This window comes from Aulonocara sp. 'chitande type north' Nkhata Bay, linkage group LG5 (genome assembly GCF_057382095.1).
Source record: "Aulonocara sp. 'chitande type north' Nkhata Bay isolate Kocher_YH1m ecotype deep benthic linkage group LG5, A_spYH_male_GT1.1, whole genome shotgun sequence".
Lineage (NCBI taxonomy): Eukaryota > Metazoa > Chordata > Actinopteri > Cichliformes > Cichlidae > Aulonocara > Aulonocara sp. 'chitande type north' Nkhata Bay.
In genome coordinates, this window is record NC_141348.1 from 12,302,343 (window position 1) to 12,328,800 (window position 26,458).

Sequence of the window (26,458 nt, forward strand, 5' to 3'; positions counted from 1 at the left end):
GTAGGGTCAGCACAGTATTGACAGCACAATAGCTTAAATGCACATATTAATTGGACACACAACAGGCCACCGGGGCCGGGCGGGACAGTGATAGGGCGAGGGGAGCAGCGCTGTAGAGAGGGATCTTTACCTGCAACCTTATCGCTCTACAACATGCGGCGATTATATCAACATGCTATAAGCCATTTCTGAAATGCAATAATATGGTGATATACAAGAATCACACCTTGAAAAAAGCATTAGGCTGGCAGTCTGATTAGAGAGCGAGACAAAAACATGAGTAAAACAACAGCTACACAGAGGAATGATGGCCTTGTTGTAAGAGCGAAACAGCTGGTGACTTACTTTTGTGAACTACATTTTCCTTTGATACAGGAGCTCTCTGTGGTCAATAAAGGTGGGGCTTCTTTTGGGGACTGTGATTGGGGAATTATTACATTTAAAAAAAAGAAAAACAGATATATATATATTTAATATGTCATATAAAATCATATGTAGTACTGTGCAGGTGCCTTGAACTGATCCCCATTTTATTTTTATTTCACCAGGAAAATTGGAACTAGATGCATGAATTATTGGCATAAGTGTAGGCATAGTACACTGAAATACAATATATAAGGCAAAAAGAGTTTGTTCAATTCTCATAAGGCTCAAAGTCAATATTTGGTATGAGACCTTTTATTATTTCACACAAGCTGAACTCTCTTAGGCAAGACTATTCCTTAAATAGTCTTCTGGAATAGCTCTCTGGGTTTCTTGAAGAACATTCAAAGTTTTTTAGACCTCTTTTTGTCCCATTTTCTGTCCCACACTGCTTCAGTAATGTCCAGGACAGGGCTCTGGACTTTTTGTGTTTTTACTGCATTGGCAGTGTGTTTGGGATCATTGCCAATTAAAGTTTTCAAGATCAAGAAATATTCAAGGACTATTCAAGACAAGGTGTCCAACACCGCTGGCTGAAATATGGCTCCAATCCATGACAGAGCCTCCACCATGTTGTACACATGGCTGTAGGCACTCACTGTTCTCTGTCTCTCTTCTGGCTTCCTCTGTTTGAACCAACAGGGCAGGGATAGGGCAGAAGGTAGAGTGGTGCCCCCATGATCAGAAGGTCGGGGTTTGAATCCACTGAACGGCTACCCTGAGGTACCCCTGAGCAAGGTACCGTCCCTACACACTGCTCCCCGGGTGCTGGATTGGTGGCTGCCCACTGCTTCACTGAGTGAATGGGTTAAATGCAGAGAGGACTTTCCCCATGTGGATCAATAAAGTATACATACATACACATACAACAATTTCAAATTTGGATTCCTCCCTCCACAAGACCTGTTACTGCTAATTTTGATGAACCTCAGCCTTTTTTCCCCATTTCTGTTGCTTAAAAGTGGCTTCTTGACAGCCACTGAGAACGTTTCTCATGAGGCTTCAGCAAACATATATAGGTGAAGAGCCAAATGCATCTCTCAGATCCTGTGTCAGGATACTATAGATACTATTCACTTGCCACATCTTGTTCTTTCTCTTGTCCAGTTTCCACAAATCTTTACAAGTTACTTTGAAAAAGTAATTAATTACAGTTACTAGTTACTTCTTCAAAAAAGTAACTGAGTTAGTAACTGAGTTACAAGATTCTAAAAGTAATTAATTACTTGAAAAGCAACTATTTCATTACTTTAAAAAAACGTTTAACCCTCTGGGCTCCAGGGTATAATTGGCCATTTTTAACCACTTTTGATGTTTTCTCCACATTTCACCTTTAAAAACTATTTACTTTGCCTTGTTTGGTATCATCCTTTTCAGCACAACCACACGTGTCTGAATTTACAGTTATGTTTTCATTTTGACATACTGTATTAACACAATTGATCTAAAATCAGACAAAAACATAAAATCCGAGTAGAAAACGTTATAATTTTTGACAATCACAAACATGTTTATTGAATCATATTTCATAACTTTAAATGCAAATATAAATGGTCAATTTTAAAATCATATGCACAAATTTTGCAAACAACAAAGTTATTTGCGGCTATTTACCTTTTACCCTCTATTTTTATAACCATTTCAAACTATTTATATAACAATCAGGTGTTCTGCATTCAATATGTACATACTCGCTCTCTCTCTCTTTTTCTGCTGTCTCTCTCGCTCTCTCTCTCTCGCCGTCACTTCTAAAACTTGCCCCTCTTCCTAAACAACCAAATGTCATGTTGCCATATCATTTTTGATTGGTCGACATGGTGCATTTTTCCACCAACAGGAAAGAGCGTTTTTTTTGTTTTGTATTTTTTAAATTTTTTGCTCATAAGCAGAGAGTGCTCGCTGCACTGTCCTTAGATGTTAGACGAGACAAAACTATTGAGGAAAAAATGCCGCATATATATTGTTTATCATCTACATCATGGTTTTACGTGGCCTATCAACAAAATTTAAAAACTGGTATATATCACCTTGTTGCTTTGTCATCTTGAAGTGGTCATGTGATTGGCTTACCGTGACTACTTTATTCTTCCTCAATCAAACAGCAGCACTCATGCCATTGTTTTGCCCCCTTAGCTCCAGGTGTTGTGCCAAAAAGTGATCGTGATTGCCGTCCGCCGGAGCGAGCGCAGCTGCTTAAAGCTCTAGCGCCCAGATTACTTACAGCTAGGGATGGGTATCGTTTAGGTTTTGTCCGATACCGGTGCCAAACTACGTACTTTTGAAACAGTGCTCAAACCGGTGCTTAAAGAATGGAGAGCACAAACTTTGTCCAAAAACCTCTTATGTTTTTATTTTTAGCAGTCTCCTTTTTTCTGCAAAATGATAAGAACCGTCCAGCCCCCCGCACGGGGCGATCCGTGCTAACTCACTAATGGAGATTTACCACGCCGGCAGTAGATGTGCTCGGTGTGAGGTCTTGCAGCGAGCTATCAAATACGGTGCATTTCTCGGCTTTTAAAAAAACACTATGCGTCGCCAGGTGTTTCATCAGATTTGAGGTGTTACCTCTTTTGCACAGTATCACCTTAACCTCTTAAGCCCCAAAGGGGTTTCTTAGTTTCCTGCTCGAAAATGCAATGCCCAAATTTTATTGATTATTTCTCTGCAATTACAAACTCTGTGCTTACAATCTTGGTATCAAAATAAAGCTAACACTTGTGAAATTTCATCAGAGGTGTAAATATTGAAGCAGATATTACTGTGTCAAAGTTACTGAGAACACAGAAACACAGAAAAAGTAAGTAGATTTTATCCTCGCCTAGTTTTTTTTTTTAGCATATGCCTCAGTTCACATTTCATTACAGAAATTTAGTAACCAACATATAAACATCAACTGTGCAAAGATTTATGTTTGTAAAGTGAAACAGTGAAAAATTACAGCACTGTCAATACATGAATATCCAGACGTTGTACAAAAATGTCCAATTTTGGCACACAATTGGACACCATGCCAGTTGAACTTTTTAGGTATTTAAGAGCAGAAATAAATTAATTTTATTAAGATGCCTAAAAAAATTAAAAAAAAAAAATACATTTTTGAAGAATTAACCACACATTTACATGGTAATGACCCTTTTCTGCTGTGCGCATGGAGCGCTTCGCCTTGGGCATTTTTCATCTGTAGCTCTGCTCTAAAAGAACGTACGTACCTGGGCCCGCCTACTATCCTTGGAAAGGTAAAATGATTGGCTAGAATCCAAAGTGTATGAACCAAAGCACTGAAATGTGCGCTACTTTTCGTTCTGGTTACTACCGTTTATGTCAGAACCAGTGCCATTACCGGTACTCATCCCTACTTACAGCTACTTCCCTGCGACTGATATAAGATACCGTAATCTGAACACAGCTTCAACCGTCTGTTAGTTGAAAAAAAGTAACGTGACAGCACCGCATTTTCTTGTTAGTAACGGTAACGGCGTTGCAACGATAGGAATAGTAATTAGTTAGATTACTCGTTACTGAAATAAGTAACGCTGTTAGTAACGCCGTTACTTGTAACCAACACTCTGGCCAATAGCTCTTTGGGAATCACCTTTTTGGTGAGAAACACAGTATTATGCCTGTCAGACTCAAGGAGCAAATGATGTGTTTGCAACAGCCTGCCAGTGACTAAGTGCCTAAATATACTGTTATTTAAAACTATCTCATGGCTAAGTTATCTGTCATGTGCAGACACAACACCGGTCAGTCTATGAGTAGGATGTCTTTTTTATGTTTGAGTGATTCATGGGCTAGTGTTACAAGTGGCCTGACCAAAAAAAAAGATTATATCGGCATGATGAATTTTAGAGTCTGCAGGTATTTCTTCCCAAGAGCTGACAAGGTAGGATAACCTGTATTTTGCCTGAAAGGGGAAATCGAGGCCAAATAAGCTCATTGCGCTAATTGCTTCAAGAGTGCGTAATAGCTGAAGATGATTCAGCTGAGTATATAAACATTTTTATCTGCTCGATCTTCTCTGCTCACTCGTGGGGGAAAGGCTCAGAAACATTTTAATAAGAAAATCAACCTTTAACGATAAAATGAGTGGATGAAAAAATAAATATTTTCAGGTTGTTCAGACTGACATTAATATACAACTTTGCTTATACTACTTTACGTTACGCCCTGGAATTTTATTTTGCCACCTCGGTTGATAACAGAGAAGTCGGAAATCACAGAAACACACGCATAAATGAGGCAGATAATGCTCTCCTGTTGTGACCTTTGGATTCAGTAAATCAAACAGAAATGCTGTGAGCAGCCAGCTCAAAAAAATCAAACAATTTCATATTGGCTTCCAAGAATAAATATGTATTTGCTCGGGCCAAGCTAAGACCCAGGGAGCATGTCTGACACAGGGTGCTTTGCGCTGATTTATTGACAAAAATATCAAACACTGAGTGATGGAGGCACACTGAGAACATGACCCGAGGAGCAATGAGCTGCAAAAACAAATAGAAACGTAAAGAACTATCTACTTTGTAGACAAACTGCGTTCCAAGCTGTGAATTTCTATTCTTGTTCAAATGTGCTGCCTGGGTAATTTTTCTCCCTTTCCTCAAGACTGGCCGATGGAAAATATGATAAATAATCAATCCCACTGGTCGCATGTTGAGGCAGGTCTGCAGAGCTAAGGAAAGCCTATGGAAATGTGGTTGTACATAATGATTGGAGCGGGAGCAGGGGGGAAAGAAAGAGGAAGCATGTGATAATCGACATGAAAATGAAATCTAAAAATATAGTCGCTCTGTGACATAAACAGCACTTCGGTCAGATTTACTTTTTAGCATCTAGAATGTTCTTCTTGATAGAAACAGACAATTGGATACTCAAACCAGTGTACTTTGACTTTCAAATATCTCGCACTTTGTTTTTGATGTGGTATAATATAAAGGAAATGTATTAACAATCCATTGCTGGTTTCTTGGAATACTAATAATCCAAGGAGAATGGACAGCTCTTCTAAGATACACTGTTTTTGTGCCTTCAGGGCTGCAACAGCTTGTCACTGAAGAACTGCTGTTATGCCCTTGACAGGAGTTACTTGTAAGTATTGGCTTGTGGTTTGTACCTTACAGAGACCAGTCTATAACCTGAGGTGACAACGTTTGTACCTTAAACAGTACAAAAATGGACCATTAAAAAAAGGTGCAAAGCTGGTTCCAAGGGCACCCATTCATTTCTTTTCTATATTATTATTATTTGTAGTAGTGTTAGCAGTAGTAGTATCATAGGAGTGGACAAAGATCCTAGGAGAATTTGAACCCAGGACTTTCCAAAGGCAACACAAGACAGATACATACACAACGTATTGAATGCTTTTCCTGTTGTATTAAGAAGGAAATAGTGAAATGAGAAAAATAAAAGAGTAGATTTAATATCTTTTTTTATATTTCACTGAACACTGCGTGAAAAGTTAGATCAGACTGACGAAATGCGCTAGAAGAAAATGCACCAGTATGTGTCTTTTTTGGGATCTACATTTTGAACTTCGAAAGTACAAATAATCACATTGAGGACCTTGAGGAAGGTTTCCAGTCAAGTAAGTTAATTGCATTTTCATTTTCTATTTATAACCATAGGAATGTATAACTTGCATGTTTTTAATTTCTTATTTTATTTTCTAATTAAAATGTAAACATTAAAATGAGTGAACTGTGTCCATACTTTTTTTTTCTTCAAATCTACTGGCAGCTAGTTTAAGTATAAAATACTGTTTTCATGGAGAGAACTTATCTAAATGAATTCCTTTCAAACCTGTAAGGTTCATCGTAGGCAGTTTCATTCTGTAAAGAAAGCTGACGTACAGTGTGCCATGAATACTGCTACTGAACCTATTAAAGGCAATAAATTTACAATTTTCAGTTTTCCAATGAAGCCAAATGTAAGAAATTTATGCTACATTTTCCTCAATCAATTCAATCGATTACCAAATTTCACAGTTATTAAACTGAGAGAAACCAAGTGAGACTTCTACTGCCACAAAAATCAGTTCAACAATAAACATGTGCATTGGGTTAAGACTGTGAAAGGCCTCAACAAAGAGCATTTCAAATTGTTTTTTAATGGTTAAAGCCATCTTAAAGTTGATCCCGAGAAGTATTAAATTTGCGGTGGTGAGTTGTTAAGTTGTTGATGTAAGGTTATTTAGTATTAAAAAGCATGAGCCCACTAACTAAGGAAGAATATTTTGAAGCATGTATAAATGGGAATCCTACAGTCTGTAGGTGGGGTCTTTGGGGTTAGCTTACAACCCACCAATTAAAATTTCCACAGATGAAGAGACCGCTTTTTGTGATGCCGTGTGCATGAGTGACGTTAGCAATAACAAGGACAATAATAAAAAAGGAAATGACCTTTCGAGAAAGCCCTCCACCTGTGAAGCTTTCACTTGTAGCACATATGTCATTTCTAGTGAAAAAGCAGGCAGAGCAGTCAGAATTCTCTGAAAATTCTAAAAGTCCTTGATTTAAAAGGGGAGAGGGAAAATGTAGGCTCTAGTTTTAAGCCAGGGACCATGTTTCCCCCCCCCCTCTGGGAAAAAGAACAATCTCGAGCTGCATGAATCACAGACACGTCTCACACTTTTGAAATACAACAAGTGCCCTTGTACCTATCACCATGCTGATTAAAACTCAACATCTTTATTTTTACATGACCAAAACTGTAAACTACAGGGTGAATAAAAAGTCTTATTACACTATGAGCGCTACTGCTGTAAAACCTTTTCAGCAACTGAAGGCAAATTATGCTGCATCCCTTTTAATCATAGCTGGTCTTTCAGAGATGGTGCCACACTTTGTAAAACCATCCATAATATATATTATAAGGGATCGTGGTGAAGCCCCTCATGGTATCAGCTGTTATGAAGAAAACTGTTTTAGCTCCATTCCACCCGCATATAAACCAAATGTCTTCTGATTGGCTGTTTTTCACAAGCAAAAGGTTTGAACTACAGGTGGGTGCTCTGTGCTCACAGACGGAGCTGTGTGCCCTACATGACCTTCTCAGAAATATTTCTAATATATATGATTGACATCACAGAGAGTAACGAGCACAGCTTGGGGGCAGAGCACTCATTGGTCTGTTGGAATTACACATACGATAACCTCATTATTTAATATTTTAGGCCTGTTTTAATATGAGCATCTTTCACTGTAAAAGTATAAAGATGACAGAAAGTAAGGAAAAGGATAACAGGTCTCCTTTAATAACACCTGTGATAGTAAAAAAATACAGAACAAAATCCAATGTATATCGACCTGTAAGACAATCTAAACAAACTAAACAAGCATGAAAAGTAGTCAGACTGCTAGAATGACAATGAGATCAAATCAGGGTTCAAAACTCGAACCAACAATAATCAAAAAGTTCAAATGCGAGAATAACAGTAAAAGCTAAACAGGAACCCAAACTCAAATAAATTTACAAAGAATTGCAAAAATTACCACAACACATAGGACCATGATACTAGAAGCTGGCTACTGAGATTTATTATATATTAGGGCTGCCACAAACGATTATTTTGATAGTCGACCAGTCACCGATTATTTTTGCGATTAGTCGACTAATCAGATCATGCATCCATTGGACATAAAACGTACAGCTTATTGCACCAACATGCATCTGCTCTTATATAACTATCATTAGCTTACAGCTTTAAGTGTTTCAGGTATGTGCTAACTAAAAATAAAGGCAAGATGATAGTTTATTAAATTTTAATGAAATCTGCAGGTTGTTTAAGTGAAGTTTAATAAACTCCTTGCTATCTATAATATAACGGGACACCGGAGTATATTCTTGAGCATCTCACACTTCTGATAATCAGTTGTCTGCTTGATGTTTATTCAGCTGTGTAAAAACTATAACTTTAATCTCAGCCAAACCGATTTACCCAGGAACAAATAAAATACTAAAAAAAGCCAAACAATAACATTTTTAAGTTATCTAAGTGACTTATATATCATGTTTAACCTGAGTAGCGAAAGGTTTGAAAATGATTTGCTGGGAGTCCGGTGTTCTCACCGGCTCTAGTGAGCCTTGCCCCCGGCTAGCTATCGAGCTAGTGGGTAACAGACGTCTCCGAAAACGTCGGAGCGCTTTTGCAAATATGTGGTGTCCTGATAAACTGAGCAGATATTTGAGGTTTACACAGCTACATTATATGTTAAACGTTTATTTTGTGACCCAGAAAGAATAATAAGAGTAACATTAAAACTAACTAGCTGCCGCCATTATTGACAACTGCGCTAGGCCGCGCTATGAATTCTGGGACACTGCTTCTTCTTCTTCGGGGTTTAACGGCAGCTGGCATCCTTGTACGTGCAGTGCTGCCATCTTCTGTTTCAGTCCGTTATTACACTCTTAAATCCTGCTACTTATCCCTGCATCTTTTGGGATCTTACAAAGCTTCAAACGACGCATGACTGTTAAATCAGTCGTCGACGATTTTGATAGTCGACGTAATCGTGACTAGTCGACTAATCGTGGCAGCCCTATTATATATTAATTTATTCATATTTATAAAGGATAAATGTTAAATCATACTATTTCTCCATACATTATTCTATTTGGTTAAACTGCCAACTTACTTCAATTTTCAAATATCATATTTCTTTTTTATAAAGGTAACAGGACTATAAACATTTTCCCTTTAATAAAAAGGCTGACTAACAGTTGGTAATGCAGCCTCATTGTGACATCAATACAGGAAAGCTTCTGTTCCTTTGATGGCCAATTTTAATGCATTATTACCAAATTTATGACCTCAGAGCTCCACGTTTAGAATACAATTAAAAATTCAACTTACTGCCAAACCTTTTGTTATTTCAAAGCCTCAATTGATGTTAAGGTGTTGTAAGCCACTGAAGCTGTGGTGGCTTTAGGAGGCAAGGCACTAACACAAAATTGAAGCCATTAAGTAATTATACAGTGTGAGACTGACAAGCCTTTTGGACGGTGTTTTACAGAAAAGACATGCTTTCAATTTCAAGTCGGATGATGTATGGGTATGCTGAACAATGGCTCAAAGACGGATAAACCAATGTGCCAATGCTGCTTTTTATTCCCATCAAAAAAACAGAAGGATCCAAAATACTCCAATATTATGTGATTAAGATAACATCATATTGTCAACAGTGGGAGCTGCACTTAGGCGCAGCTCAAAAGTGTGTAAGGAAAGTGATTTTCAGTGATTGTTGACAACTGTTAAACTGCTGTGAAGTTTCCTGGGAAATAATTTGTCTGCCCTTATTGTAGCCTGTCTACCAGTTATCTAGCCATCACTACATGACCTTTCATCTCCCTTTCTTTGACACCCAGCGTTTAATGAAAGCAGACCTCATACTGTGCTTGAACTCTTGCTTGGTTCATCCTGTGTGGATTAGCTTCTGCTGAGGCTGGGTGCAACAGAAAACGGGTTCTTTTAGCTCACAGGTGTCGCCTCAGACCTTCAATCATGTCGCCTGAGGTGGCGTTTCACTGAAAGATGGAGTCAGATTGTTTTTCTCTTTGGCTTTCACATGGAAAAAGTCCCAACAGGATCTCTGTTCTACTTTTTTTCCCCGGCTTTGAAGATCTGTAAAACTGCGGCGACACCGGACGCTTTGAAGTTTCAAACAGCTAAATCATACAGTGCTCTCCTTCCTGTGCATTGCAAAACTGATAAGGCTCGGTGTCATGGCCTCCTTGGTACAGGCAGCAAACGGCAGCAGTGTCAGCAGAAAACCAACATCCATATCCGAGGGAATAAGGTGTCTATCTAAAAAAAAACACATTCTTTGACCAACGAGGAAGTTTTATGCAACACTGATTCCAAAGTCCCCTTGAGCCAAGGCATAAATAACAATCGGTACTGGAAATTAATGCCTTCAGTGGGTTGTGCAGCGGTGCTTATAATACCCTACCTCTCACTGTCCTTCAGGTGCATCCCCCCCTCTCTCCACCAGGAGATTGTGGCCCTGGGAGAAGCGTGGGGGCGACACTCTAACACCACCTCACCCCCCCTCTGGATCACCGTGGACTTCTTCACGGGGCGCCGGGTGAAGTCAGGCGGCGAGGCTGAGGAAGAGACCCGTGTTGATGCAGTTTGTCTCGCTTTGTCAAGGTGCAACAGCTGTGCATCAGCCAAAATGTCAAGAGCATCACCAGCAATTACGGAAATTATATGTCACCACCAGAGCTGGCTCATTGTAGGAAATAATTATGGAAATGAATGTGCAAGGCTCAGTGAGGTGCTAGTTTAGCTGGTTTCTACTTATTTATTCACTTTCAAATAGGGAGCATTTTAATTCCAGTGACAGCAAGATGTACAGACAGCATATCTTTGCCTTGCCTCTTGTTCAGTCCATTGTAAATGAAACAGGGCAAACACGACTGCTTACCTACAACCTTGAGCTCAGCACTGGCATACACAGATCCATGCTCATTCTCTGCCACACACTGATACATCCCAGAGTCTGACAGACTAATCTTGGGTATGGTCAGTCTGCCTGCTTCCAAATGGATCCTCTCCTGAACAATAAAAAAAATTGAAAGAAAATGTCAATTATCCTTATTAATGATTTTGAAACATGCAGTACTCGTACTCACTCACACATCTTACCTCTGCTTTTAGTGACTGACCATTCTTCAACCATCTGTACGTAGGCATAGGTTTGCCAATGGCTTTACATTCCCACTGCAGGTTAGCATCGATGGCCATATGGGCATCTTTCAGTGTCTGGACCCACTGTAGATGTTCAGCACCTGCAGAAAGACAAATGGTTATGAATATATCCTATGAATTCAAAAATTAATTGCATATATTCGTAAAAGTGTCGCTCTACAAAAATCAATCCCGATGTGACAAATATGGTAATTTCCCAGTGAAACTCAGGAATTAAGAGTAAGAGAGAAAGAGATTATTTTAAATGAAGAACTACTGCCAAACAACGTTTTTGGGAAGACAAAATCCAGTTTGATTACTCATTCTAAGTCATTCACGTGATTGTAGTGAAGGAGAAGGCATACTAGACCAGAGTTCACACTTCTGGTCTTTTCTGGTCTCTCCTAGGCAGGAATTAGTGACTTGACTTCATTAGTGACTTGACATGTTACTGCTGGCAACAGATAAGGAGTGGCAAGTAAAAGAAAAGGTAGTATTACCTAAGCTGTCTTTGGGTGATTGTAGACTTGACATGCTGCCACAGGTTTGGACCATTTGCAGAGGTTTTACTGTGCCTACTGACAGCTCTGCCATTACAGCATAATCGGTGAAAGATGACACCTCTGTACGAAGAGAGCAGCTCTCTCTGTCATATAGGACCTAATCTTTCTTATATTATATAGTGTATGGCACTGATTCTCTTTGCGAACCCACAGTAAAGGGTTTCAAGTTACGTACAACATGGCCAATCAGTGGAATCATTAATGTAACCAATCTGAAAAACCCAGAAAGAGATGAACTTCAAAAAACACCCAAAGAGATTCGTAATGACTGTGCGAATGATTGTATACATTAGATTGTATAATCCAATTAGATATATAAGATGAGCTACATAGGGATAGGAAATTAATAAGAATTTGGTTCCTTTGTAGGTCGACTGGGAAATGGTCAACATTATTTAGCATGTGAATATGATCTTTCTTTGATTTCACGCTCATCTGTTTTGCTATTCGCATTAACACTTGTTGCCCATAAGTCCAAAATAATGATTTTATTGATTGATTTATATAAATATAAAACAATACTATTCTAATCGATACCAGAATAGGTATACCTACAGCAAGCGTGTGTTTTTATAATATACACTTGAAGATTTGATAATTATGAACTGATCACTGCTTAGTTTAATTTGATTTGTGTCTCTCAGTCTGGTTGGGATTTAGTACTAACACTACTTAGTAAGGGTTAGGCACTAAATTGCACATTGGTTTTCAGAAAAGATTGTGGTTTAGTTTACGATATCTGTATTTACTACATTAACCCAGCACATTAAAAATGGCTCTTTAGCAGCATGTTTAAATATAATTCATTTACATTTGTAATGGGATGGAAACTTCTTTGTGCTGTTGCCATAACCTTGTGTATCTCTGAGACAGGTAATACCAGTATTTGGCATCATAGGCGTGAACCAGCTGTTCATGCAGGGCTTGTCTGAGCTTCAAGTCATACTTTCAGCATCAGATGTGCAGTATTTAGTTACTAACTTTAAGAAGCTCTTGCTCACTACTACTTTTAAGTACTGGTTAAAAACTTCCTTCTTTACACTTAACTTTAAGCTCTAGTTAGTTCTACTTTTGACCCTCAGATTTCTTTTAAATTAAAAAAAAAAAACTCTATTGAATTTGTTCTTTTTATGTTTTAATGTGACACTGTTTCAATGCCATCTCCATCTCCTTTTGAATTCACTGTGAAGCACCTTGAATTGCATTCATGTGAAATGTGTTGCATAAACAAACCTGCCCGGCGTTACTGCTGCTTTGTGTCAACAGCCATTCACGGCTTAATCTTTAGCACTACTGATGTCATAACCAGACACCTCAGAATCCACGCTGCATGTACACAAGGTCTGCATAAAACAAAGGATCCTGAATCTAGTTCAGACACTGATATCCATCTTTCCTACTTTCTTATCTGCACACATGGCAGACAGGAGCAGGCGAGACACTGACTCCTCTCTCTGATTCAGAGATGGTAAATTTGTCCTGAGATACTGGAAATCATATTTTCTAATTTGAAAATATTTATTGCACTGCATTTACACTCCAACAATAAGGACACATGACTTCAAATTATCATGCTTATTATCCTTCCATTAGAACAAATATTAGAAAAAAATAATGCTTGAATAAAGGGCTGTTTTCCAATAATTATAGCTCTGACTAAAGGTCTAAATATTACTGAAAAAGAAAAAAAGGGTTATTAGTAGACTCCGATAAGCACGAAGCAAAATGTTCTTTCTTACTTACTGTGGAATATAAGTTGCCCTCTGGCAACATTTCGTCCTCTGCTGTTTTCGGCTACACACTCGTACACGCCAGCATCCTCTGGGCGAAAATATGGAATTTCCAGAACCCCGCTGGAGTGGTTGATTTTAATCTTGCCAGGGAGTGGATTTCCATCAGCTCTTCTCCATGAGATGGAAGGCACAGGGCTGCGGAGGTCAAACACAAAGAGGTCACGCAGGCCACATTCTCCTGCTCCACCATGACCGGAAAGATTGCTGCTGCCGTGTTTGATAGTAATTGAGGACGCTGCTCTGCAAATACTCCAGTGGACTGTGTTGTGCCACTTACTTTCCTAAGGCAAAGCATTCCAGTTTCACTGACGATCCTTTGGAGACATGAAGGGTGTCAGGAAACTGAACCTCGATCTTTGGCTCGTATTCGCCCATCACCACTGCACAAGGAATAAATGGAAAATCATATCATTTAAAACACAAAAGAAGGGCAAGAGCTGTGGCGCAGGTGACAACTAGTTCACTCAAGTGATTTATCTCATAGACTGATAACCACAAGGCAGACTGGTGATGGTGATGCTCACCGTCCCTCCGTACCACCACTGGGGTTGGAGAGCTGAACACTGTTGAGTTGGTCATCATGTTTCTCACTGCGCATGTGTAGTTCCCCGCATCCGATGCTTCAACTTTGGCTATGTACAAATTTCCCGTCTTCTGAGAAATGAAACGACGAGCATCCTGCTGCAGGAAGCTGCGCTGTCCATTGAAAACCCATGAATATTTGATCTCTGGAATAATGGGAACAGGACATGAAATGCAGATAGTGAGGCACAAAAGAAATAAACTTTCCAGTCACATTTACAAAATTCCCAGAACAGCAAGACCATTAATGCCTAACACATACAAAGATAATTTAAGGACAAAAGTACAGGCCCACCCACACATTACACTTACAGTATGGGAGCTGCTCGGCCATGGACACCCACGCTACAAAGCTTTGGTGCTGATATTAATGCCAGAGGAGATTTGGAGTTCTGCACTTATTGAGTCATCATGGGATTGACCACTTTTAAGGACAATAATAATTAATTATTAAAAGGTGTGGACCGACACGTTCACTCTATGTAGTTTATCAGGAAATGAGAAATATATTTTATTTATCTGTTGAACAATACAAGATGACTTCAAAGCACAAAAGAGTTGAACGTGTTTTTAGTTAAGCCAAGTTAAGATCAGCTGACCTTCTGCTCGGATGTTGACGCACAAACTTATGGTTGAGCATTTTTATAGTATACATGGTGAATTCAACTCCAACAACAATAAGTCATCAAGAATGTTCTTTTTGAGAAAAAAATAGGACCTTTTTGGACATTTTTAATTAAATTTAATAAATAATTGAGCCATTTTTCTTCCTTTATTATCATAAATTTGGGCATTTATTTTGAGTCGCTCCCCCAAACAACAAATCTGCAGCTGACTCCAGCGCCCACCTGACTATTTTTCTGCTTTTTAACTGAAAGTTTACATTTGTGTGCTATTTTCTAAAGCTTTGTGCCTTCACTAGGCTTGAAGCGACATGGGACTGGGTGCTGCGGAAAGGTTAGGTAACATGGGAAGCACTGAGAGATGGGCTAAGGTTGCGCTGACACATACAGCAAAAGAATAGCCTCTCTGTTTTGACTCGGATCATTGAGTTGCTCAGCGAGGCTGTCATCACAGGGGACTCCAGCAGAAGAATGCAGGTTTGATAAAAGTTGAACCCAGCACTGGGACTTTTTTTTTGGCGATATTGGTCAAGCCTCTAGCTATCAAAAATGTACAGAGTTGGTTAGAGTTCTATGTTATGTGTTATAAAAACACTGGAGGATCATATTTTATTCATTTTTTCATTTTTTGATTTGAACTCAGAGTTTTGGGTTATTTTGGATGGCGTCATTGTTCCTGCCTTATCTGTTGAGCATGTGGAATATGGCAACAACACTTATGGTTATTAGTCTCTAACTTTATTAAAAATTATTTTACACTTCTGAAACAAATAAAAAACAAACAAAGAAAGGACTGATAAACAGGCCAATGTATGAGTGCAAAGCGCAAAGAAAAGCGAAAGAGAGCTAAGAAGAGTGAGAAGCGTCTGCAGGGAATGCTGAATGAACTTTGCTATTAGTGCAGCCCGCCCGTATCAGACACATGACATTCTGCAGGCAGCCCTTTTGACTGGGCAGATGGGGAAAAAAAAGAAAGGAAAAAAAAAGTCCCACTGCTTTCCTTCAGGGAAAGCTGAATTAAAATCATTACAAGGGAAGTCAGGGCAGTAACTGACAGACCTTTCATGATTAGGGACTATCAGAGAGTGGGTCTGTTGAAGAGCTGCAGTCTCACAGCAACAGAGGACTTGCAGGCACATAATCTCATGTCCTCTGACAGAGTTTAACTCACAGAGCAGCTCCTTTTAGGCCACTTACCTATTGATTGCTCTGAAAAGCTTCAAATGTCTCCTTTTTTAATAAGGTGCATCAGTGTATTCCTCAAGTGGTGCATCAACAAGTATTAAAGAAGTATTTAACATTATCTAAAGGTGGAGGGGAAAAAACACTTTTTTGTTCCATTTTAAAAACACCTCCAGCTACTGTGGCGTTATCACATCGTACAAATCCCATCAAATGTTTCACTATGCTTCATTTAAGAGGAAAAATAAAGAAATTGAGGTTTTTTTTGTTGTTTTTTTTTTTAAACGGGAAGGGAGGGAATGCTGGAGGGCAAATTGCTAAAGTGTGGATTCCCACGTGGCAGCAGGATTCAGTTGGAAACAGAGAGCGGAGAAAGGCTGGTATGCTGGCGTGAAATTGTGCTGGTGGGCATCGAATGGCTGCAGGAGTGTGGACCACTTTGAGGGTCTGCTAATCAGTAGCACACAGACACATGAGCCGACTCACTGCTGTGCCACGGGATAAACGCTCCCGCGGCCGCACCAGCCACCGGCAGCCTTTATTACCCAACAGATAACCTGCCCACATCCCGGAAAAAAAGGAAAAAAAATGACAGTCGGGGAAGTGGAGCACTGGAGACTTTATAGATGACAGCATGGTCACAGATCATATGGGCAAGAAAAGTGAGCTCAAGGTTAAGAAGTATGAGGCTATGAACTATAGATGAAGGCATGGGTCTGGGCAGGTAGAGCTGCGGCTGATCATAAAAAGTTCCCTGTCTGACAGATAAGGAGAAGTGAGTGGAAAACAGTATGTCACGGTTCTGAGGGAAGAGCTGCAGAAAGAGAAAGTGGGAAGACATAAAAACAAAGAAGACGCTGCAGTGTTACAGCGAGATAATAAGCAGCAGAGTAAGGGAACAATAAAGATTGCTGAGGCAAGCAGGAGTGTGAAAGCACAGCAGACAAAGAGTCAGGAAGGTGCGCTGTACCTCCGTAATGGGGCGGGGGTCCGCAGAGCAGAACCACGGCCTGACCCTCTCTCACCGACACCGTGTTCCTCGTCTTGCTGCTGAAGTTCTGCAGAACTGTTGAGCGCAAAACACATCAATAACTTTTCAGGGTCTGACAGCTGTAATAACTTTAATTTTACGTGCGGGCGACATCCGAGGGAAGGGCGTTTTAATCCTGCACAACATTTCCCAGTTTGTTCATATCGCTCACAAGTCAAACCCAACAGCCCCCTGTTCATATCACGGCATGCGCTAGAGACCAGGCAGAGGGTACACCAAAATGCTCCTCTCCAATCGCGCGTTAGAGATTACTTTCACCTTTAATTAAATGCTGCTGTGCTGCGTGAGACAATAAGCAGTGGGGAGACATATCAATTCCAGCGTCAGAGAAATACCATCAAATCCCGGGAGGGGAGCAAGCAAATATCAGCGGTTGTCAAACCAGAAATCAACTGATTAAAAGTCCCTCCAAATCAAGACGTGCAGGCTTCATTCCTTCATGCATTGCATCAGAGCTGCAGACTAGTGTGCAGCGGTAACACACTTACTGTAACTGCTGTCATCCGTGTAACACTACTTTTTGTTTTTTTGTTGCATTTACTTTTGACAAGTGATTTTTTTTCCAGGTTTAAAAAACAACAGAAAAAATTGATGCTGTGCATTAATTAGGTTTTAAAAACCACTAAAGAAGGCAAACAAGAAATGCACTGTTTGACCAAAACAGGACGTGTTAGACAAAAACAAGACTGGCAATCTCAGTAGCTAAACAAGTAAACAGCTCTTTTTCTGGCAATACTTTACCCTATCCAGTGGAAATATAGTAAGGCCACCAAGTTGTTTATTTTTTGCTTGCTTCTTTTATGCTCAGTCACACTACAGAAAAAAACGATGGCAAAAATCAGTGCTTGCCTGGTGATTTTTCTGCATGTAGCTGCAGCAACCAACTGGTCAACCAGAAGTTGAGCTTACAACACCCTCAACCTCTGGACAATCACTTTCAATCACAAGGGGACACAGGTTGCATGGTGTAAGGCAGCCTGGCTTCTAACAATCACGGTCCGACTGCAGTGAAACAGAGTCAGTCTGCGCTGATGAGCGCAACTCGTCTGCATCTCTTTGCAGTTGAATCAACTCAGTTAATTACCAACAGGCTTTAACAGCAAGGTTTTCGAGCAGCTATGCAGTCCTGTAGCAACTACATCACTATTTGTTTCTAATATAAGAGGTAAGAGTTGCCATAAATCTGCTCGTGGCGTGGTCACCAAACACAGTTTTAATTAGTGAGTATGAGCCGCCTTCATCCAGTACTTTTGTTAAACTTCTTTGGGCATGTCTTACCTCTACAACAAAGAGAAGTTCACACCCCACAATGTGGCGGGGCGTGGTCTGGACATAACTGCAGCTGCCGTGCAGGTGCGTGCACCTTCCCAGCACGGCATCAGCAATCATGTCCCGTCTTAAAATCTGTACTGGTTCCTGTTTTGAGTGTTGTTGTTGGAGTGTTCGGCTGAGCTAGGAAACTGCAGCCTTGTGTGTCTGTGAACAGCAATCGAGTGTGTAAATAAAAGTTAATGCTGAAAAGCATGTATGTGTCGTCAGGTCTGCCGTGGGTCCTTTGTAGGGCTGGGCTATATCATACCGTTCACGGTAATACCGGTGTAATGTTGGGCAACGATAGGAAAATGAAATATCGCGATAGAATATGGGTAAAATGCACATGCGCAGTGCCTTTGTTTACATACGCACATGGCGGTGACGCAGAATGAGAAGAGCGAAAGCGGATCGTTGAATGAAACGGATGAACCAGAATTGGTTTGTAAAAATGCTGCAACTTCAGTGGTGGTTTAGCTTTCGTCCGTCAGATACACAACAAAGCACTATTTTTGGTAGCGCATGCTAGCGGGCCGTTGTTATTACCGTGTTGTTTGGAAAATACAGCACACTTAAAATCAATCCTTTGATTTTTCTGAAAATCAACAGTGCCCCTTATAATCCCGTGTGCCTTATGTATGAATTCTGGTTGTTTTTACTGACCTCGAAACGATTTTATTTAGACGGCACTTGAAAATCTGTCAAATGTTTCAGTACAACTTTGCTAAGCTACGAACCCACCGCTTGATGGATTATCGGAGCATTACGGCTATATTAGGCAGGAGCCTCGCGGAGTGATACGTACGGTGCTTCAACATAATATTACCGTACTGTGTGTGTATAACCTCTTTTTAAGTTTTGTGGATATTATACATGGTTATGCTGAGGATACGTCGGCCAATTTCCACTGGAAATGCCTTTTGGTTAAACTGTCAGCAAGGAATTTGCATTTGCACTGTTAAATTTTTATATAACTTTAATGCACATAAAAAACAGCTGCTTGTTTAAGTGAAAATACATATATGTTTTGTTTTGTTTTTTTGCACTAATAAAGTTGTGGAGTTGTAAAGTATTTTGTCTAGTGTCAATTATATCGTCAATTATATCGTTATCGCAAATTTTCAAATGTATATCGTGATAAATATTTTTGGTCATATCGCCCTGCTCTGGTTCTTTACACACAGTTTTTATCAGTGATTAATTATTAAAAAAACAACTTTGCAAACAAAGGCCAGAACAGTTACATCAGAAAACTTGAATTTGTTAACTTCACAGCTAATTCTTTTTTAATCTGACTCCGTTTCATTGGTCGTCCACGCTGGACCTGCAGAGGCTACACACCTTGTTAGCAGTGCACCACAACAGTTGGCTTATGGCCATACTTAGAAGTTGGCAGATTAAACATGATGAACTTCTCATCAGAGAAGCTTCTGTGGGTCTGAAATAGCTGTTTAATGACCACAAAGCTTACAATATGCTATATTGATAATATTGTACTGGATGTAAATATGTTTTATATGGAACACTTAGAGGGACATCACAACTATCATCTAACAAATTTACTAGCAAAGCATTAAGAGTAACACGAGTATAAAAACTGGGATCAGATTTCAATATTTCTGAATATCTTACCATTCAAATAAGGAAAAACAGCCAAAAACAACCATTATCTCTGTCCAGTATCATGTTCTTGCCCAGAACAGAATACAGAATACTTCTGGGGTTTGGACATCTGGCCTGACGAATAAAATATTGTGTTCTGGGATTTTTCACCATCTCCTGACATTTTAAAGACCAAATTATAATAGAGATAAATGGAATTAATCATCGGTCGCAGCCCCACTCTAACTGTTTTGCATTCCGTTGAGTCACACATAATATCACACCGAGTCAAAGTGGGGTGGGAGAGTGGGATTTTTTTTCACTGCTGTTACAGTATATGCATATTTAAAAAAAAGAAGAATCAACTCACATGCAAACTGGACTTTTGCCTCCCTGCTGACGACAGTCCCGAATGTGTTGGTGGCAATGCACTGATACACTCCCCCGTGATTGATGACATGAGGGTTACTGATCAGCAGGTTCCCCTCTACAAGGCTGTAGTTTAGATCTGAGTCCGTGTTTATGTCTCTTCCATCTACCTTCCACCTGCACAGACAGACTGATGAAGACTGAAGCATTGGCACCATCAATGAAAAGTGATGCTGGCCAAGAACATGTAGCTTTCCTGCTTTTCCAGAAAGCATCGCACAAGGAGACCAACGACTAAACACAAATACTTGTAGTGAACGACTGCATTAAAATATAAATGGGTTCTGTAAATTTGATCCCACACGCTGTAGTCTCACTTTGTAGATAAACAAAAAGCTGTCAAACCACTCACCTATAACGCGGAGGTGGGTTCCCTTTTGCTTTGCAGTTAATAAACACCTGCTTATCATCAGTGCTCATTGGGAAAATACTGTCGCTAGGTTCCTGGGTGAAGACGGGACCATGGCGTGTATTCTCTGCAGAGAGAGAAAAAAAACAAGAAAAGTACAATGGGGAAAAAAAAAGCACTCATTGCTCAGAAAACTGTGTGTGAACTTAACACCTATTATAATTAGCTGCCAACATGGCTCCTTGAGCAGATCCTGCATTTAATAAACGCTCTCGTGCACATGTCACGAGGCAGATAATACATTATGATGAAAGAGCAATTAACCAAAGATAACCCTCAAGCATTTTGGCTAACTGACTGAGTTTTTCTTCCTCCTCTCCCGTCCTCATTCTTACACATCCACATACACAGTTATGATCGCAAATCTGTGCAGCACATAAATACATTTGAGTAACACATGGCTGAAATGTTACTACTACCATTACTACTACTACTACTAATAATAAGAAGAAGAACAAGAAGAAACAAAATGCATCATCATTAGTAATCATATCATTGGTCAACATGTTTTCAGTGTATACAGGTATATATGATATGTATTTCACTGGTGCTACTTCTATGTGTCACAATGCTTTCAACAGTGTACTGTGAAAGGAAATAAAATTTATTGAGGCGTATTTTCATATGCTTTAAAAAACATGTTACTTTACCTCGCAGCTGTACAGATTTCCTTTCCTTTTGATTTGAAATTTGATCCTTGAAACATTCCAATTTGTTCTGATTTCATGAAAATTGGATGAATAGTTTAGTGCCAAAAATCAATGTATTTTAGTCATTTCTGGTCTCAAGCTGACAAAGTAGCATATCATAAAAATCAGAGTCAAACAACAATTTTAAGCATCTTTTTCAGTTTAAGTGGCAGAAACTGGTACACCACCTGGAAATCACTGGCTAGCTGGCTTCCTCCTAATGATATCACACACACTGTAAAAGATGGCAAACATTTCCCAAGCACAGCTGAAACTATGACTTCTGGCAAAGCAGCTTCTACTATTGAATCAATAGTCCAAATATAAAAGAGTGTTGAGCTTGTGATTATTGCAAACATTTCTAACATGTTTTTGCTCCGTCTTTGGGGGCCGTTGAGTGCAGATTGATGGGAAAACATTTTTTATTAAAATGCCAAAAGACAACAAATACATGAAAGTACAGAAAAGCAAAACACAGAATCCAGTTTAAGCTGAATTACATGTCGAGAATAATTAGAAAGATGGACAAGTAACCCAGCTGGCTAACTGAATTATGTTTTATTTCATCTTTGCTTTAATGCAAGCAGGATGACTTGGTTAAGATGTTTACACGAGAGCCGCAGTAATCAAAGTAGTGCCCCATTCTGCTTATAATCTAATTAGACGAGCGCATGCAAAGCTGTATACATGTTGTTTGAGCATGCATGTCTGCTCCGTGAAGCTTGTTGTTTTGGTTTCCTCCAGCCAAACTATCAATACACAGGAGTAATTAACTGATATTGCACTAATTAGTCCCGTGAAATCTATCGTTTCTTTAGCAGATGCACGGCCACACTGTGGCACTCGCCCTCCCTCTCCACCGACCACGTGTGTCATATGCCCAAGCTGCACAGCAGCGCTGCTCCGGGGGGGGGAAAAAATTGTCCATTTGTCTTCTGGTGCACTTGAAAGGATGAGGTGCTTTTCTTTTATAATACAGTCTTTAACCTTGACTAGGACAAAACGCGCTCCCTCCCACACCATCATCACCATCATCCTAATGAGAGTGGGAGTCTTTGCCTCTGGTAAGGGCCTTGTTTCCCCAACCTCTGAGGGAGGTGCTTCATTTTTTTACCCTGTTTGCGGTGTCCTTTAAATTAAACAAATTAATGAACCTTTAACAGCGGGGCTATTTCACCTGGGAAACGATTGGGTTGGTTTGAGTTTGTGCTCGCGAACAGACCTGCCCTGAGAACACGCCAACTGGACTGACCACCAGCACAGATGAACACACACATACAAATTAACCTTAATTAGATTTCCTGGGAATGCAAGTGAATGTGCGCTCCGTAGTGAGCGCACATTCACTTGCATGTATGTAGAGTATAGCGTGTAATGACATGTGCATAACCCTCTATTCTCTGCTCTGTGACTGCAGACTACATTATGCGCCTCGGTGAAAATGCTGACTTGAGTCGAGGCTCTAAATCAATGGGAATGCAAGCATAAATAACAATACAATAGACCCCACTCCATATGCTGTATAAATTTAAATGTATTCCTTGATGCCTTGTAAACGGTTGGCTTGAGTTGAGCATACAGTATATTCTTCAAATGTGACTGTCAACACTAAATCTCTACGCTGCGCAGGTTGCCATGTTCAGAGCTCTTAGCGAGATTTTAATGCCTTAGCTGTAACTCATGCAGGTATTAGGAAAATAAAGTCTAACGCTCATCTGCTTTACTCAAAGAGCATCTCAGCACACTGCGAACCTGTGCTGCTGGGGAAGAGGCACAGAATAATTGAGTGTTGAGGAAAGAGTTAGTATGGATTTTTACAGTGCTCTGCCACAATTCATGGAAGTGGCAGCAGCTGGACATAAAGCAAGAAAATTGCATAATAAAACAGCGAGGCATAAAAAGACAAGAGACAGTGAGTCCCACACCGGATGCGAGTCTCTTTTCAAATGTTGGTCTTAACAATGATTCACATCATGAGTCTGAGGTGCTCTGAAAGGAAAATATGAACTCTGATTGTGGCTTAGCGCTATTATCAAAATTTCAATAAATTGATGCACAAAAGTTTTACCATTTCCTACTAAACACTGATTTTAATGAACAAATTGGATCAAATTGGTAGATTTTACCCACAAGCAAAACTAATAGAGTGATTTTTGAGGTCTCTATTTTTCGGTTTGATGTGCAATAGTAACATAAACACGCATTAAGAAAAGGGAAGCCCTTCCTTGCTCAAGATCCACTGTATTCATATTAGGTGTGTGTTATAAAAACGTGACTTCAATTGGCATCTCACCAGCAAGGCACTCTTTGAGTGACAGAAGGATTAACAGTTCCCATGGCAACAACATCTTCATTTTCCAAGGTCAAAGATTCTCCTTCTTCCCATTCAGTTGCCAGAGAGTGCAGAATATTTCCTGGGCAAACGCTCCTCCGTTTGGCTCTGAAAGAGATGGGAGGTAAATGTGTTGCTGTGAAGATGAGGAGATGCAGTCCACATCGAGCCTGCTAGGGAAGAGAAAAAAATAATAAAAAGATCGAACTTGTGGAAAACCGGTGAGCCATTAATAATTCATTCAACCAAATAAGCAGAGCCAAAATCCCATGCCGAAAGGCCAGCTAGCAGTCGATGGGGGAGCTGATATTTGGTGTACACACTGCTACACTATCTCCAAGAGAAAGTCAAGCAGAAAAAAACCCCAAACTGTACAATATGTGTGGTAAGTTTATCACACTGATGAATGGAAACAGATATATTATTGGAGAAAAGCTTCAAACTTTTGACATTAACTTAGAATTAATAAGCAAAATTTTAATTGTTTGGGACTCTGTCGAGTCGGATTATGTGTAATAAAGAGGTAATAACACATAATGCTGCTTTTGAGTAGCTCTATTGTTCAACATATTGTATCTAGACATAACACCTGCCCTGTTTTTAAAATGATCAGTGGCTCAAATATGTAAGAGTCACACAGAAATATCAGCTGATTTTTGCAGCTCCAAGGAGCATTTTAGTTTATTACTATTTAGCTCCCACAACCTATTTTGTCACACGTACCTTATTCATTAGTGGCTTCTTGCAAACACAAGAGGAAGGAGTTTTCAGGTAGCAGCTATAGCGGGGGCACAAGCATTTTAGAGTTGATTAGCTAAATATTTACCTCAGGAGACGGTGGTCTTGAATTTGTCAAATGAAGCGAACTTGTAATGAATGCTAATGTTGCTTCATATGTAATTAGGCATGTGTTTGCTTACAAGTTAAACATAACAACTAAATGTTAATAATATGCCAGTTTTGTGTTTACAGCTTGTTTTTCCTTGCAATGTAAATGTGTGGACAGGGTAGACTAATGATTTAAAGCTGTGTAAACAGAGCGTGACATCTTTGTGACATGCTATTAGCGCCTGTGTTGAAAGAAAAAGGAAAGATATAGTATAACTGCTATAAGGGTACATGAGTTTATGCTATTTTGTTGCATTATTGCCTTTAGTTTAGTTTTACACACTTTATATATATTTGAAAAGAGTTTTGCACATGTGTGAAGCTTCTACGGTTTTAAAAGTCGCAGTCTTTTTCTTTTATTTCATTTTATTCTATATTATATTTGGACAAAAGACGTGAAAGCTTCAGTGCTTCAGTCAAAAAGTAGTGCTTTGGGGTCATGTGACTAAAACAGTAAGGACAATGCTGTCATGCATATAGGCTACTTTTCTTACATTTGAAACAAACACATAATATTCTTTTAAATACTGAAAACAGGGGAATGAATTCTTCTCTGATTTATAGAACAAATTTATAGATTGGCAGATTTATAGATCAAATATTCAGAGTGAACATCTGTGCAAACTATGTGCTTGGAAAGAGTTGGTCATGTTGAGTCTTAGCCTGTGTGTGACCACAGTACGTGTTTAAATCTGACTGAGTTATGACTTGGAAATGAAGTTCAACCACTGATGCAAATTGTGACACTCGGTTACCGAGCTTCTTAAAGTATTTGTCTGCATGAGCTGTGTGTTACACATGGCTGTGTTGATAATGATTTAAATCAGCAGGTCAGACTAAAACAACAAACGTGATGTTTTGGATCACTGTCAGGAGGCTGCCTGTTCAACTTGCTAACTATATTTGACTCTCCGTTCATGGAAAGCAAAGCAGAATCCACAAAGCTGACACAGCATTTACACAACATGTACCTAAAAATGTACCAAATCGAACTCTGACCCCAAACATTATTAGACCGCCTGCCATATGATAAGAGATACGGATGTGTTGACCCCCCAAGATTTATTAAGTACATGTTTACCACACATTTTGCCTTCAAGAAAGTTTTACATTGTACTGACTAACGGTTAACACACTGTTTAACTTATAAAAGCTTAACTTGTATGTAAAAAACAAAACTCAATTAAAAAGAGTCAGAAAACCTGCCGAGTTCTTTTTTCCAGGTATAAGTATTTGCTCATTTTGTACTCTGCAGTAAAGAATGGCCCCAAACTCCTCTTGAACATGCAGTCTTGCTCTGCAGCTGCTTTAAATGCTTGTTTGACGTTGCTGCCAAAGGATTTTTTTTCAACATTATGTTTATTAAAGTTTTACATATATACATATATAAAGTACATACACAAACAAATTTACACAATAAACAAAACATAAGGTACATTCAATGAAAGCACTTGAGTCCATGAGACCTCTGACAGATTTTAAAGAATAATTTTCAGATTGCAGCATATGATTGTGGTCCTGTACAGGGAATAGCTAGGCTGTCCCTGTCTCACACAGCAAACCAGATAGATCTTTATTCCCAATATACTGGATGTAGCGCCCCCAAATTTTCTGGAAAATTTCTTGTTTATCTTTTAGAGTATATGTAATTTTCTCTAATGGTAAACATAAAGACAATTCTTTGAACCAATGTGAAATACTTGGTTTGCCAAGACTCCTCCACGTTAGAGCTATCACTCTCTGCCAAAGGATTTTTAACCAGTTACTAAAAGTGGGGGGTTTTTTCAGCAGCAAAGGGAATGTTTAAATGCTCTAAAAAAATAACTAAAAGAAGAAAAAAAATCCTAAGAACCCCCCCAAATATCAAATGAGCATATTTTAACACATTTGGACT

The 26,458-nt window shown here is 39.4% G+C and overlaps 1 protein-coding gene across 1 annotated transcript in view; it reads right to left on the reverse strand.

Annotated features, from left to right (window-relative positions):
• The window catches only part of cntn6 (contactin 6), a 142,264-nt gene that overhangs the window by 39,702 nt on the left and 76,104 nt on the right, over window positions 1-26,458 (reverse strand). The window contains exons 3-12 of the mRNA XM_086291347.1: window positions 23,638-23,784; window positions 20,599-20,722; window positions 20,188-20,363; window positions 16,824-16,919; window positions 13,991-14,194; window positions 13,744-13,846; window positions 13,417-13,601; window positions 11,069-11,211; window positions 10,848-10,977; window positions 10,371-10,524 (exon numbers count right to left, since the gene is read on the reverse strand). Of these exons, the coding sequence (XP_086147473.1) occupies window positions 10,371-10,524; window positions 10,848-10,977; window positions 11,069-11,211; window positions 13,417-13,601; window positions 13,744-13,846; window positions 13,991-14,194; window positions 16,824-16,919; window positions 20,188-20,363; window positions 20,599-20,722; window positions 23,638-23,698 (1,376 nt within the window). The 5' untranslated portion in view covers window positions 23,699-23,784. The remainder of the gene's footprint in view (window positions 1-10,370; window positions 10,525-10,847; window positions 10,978-11,068; window positions 11,212-13,416; window positions 13,602-13,743; window positions 13,847-13,990; window positions 14,195-16,823; window positions 16,920-20,187; window positions 20,364-20,598; window positions 20,723-23,637; window positions 23,785-26,458) is intronic.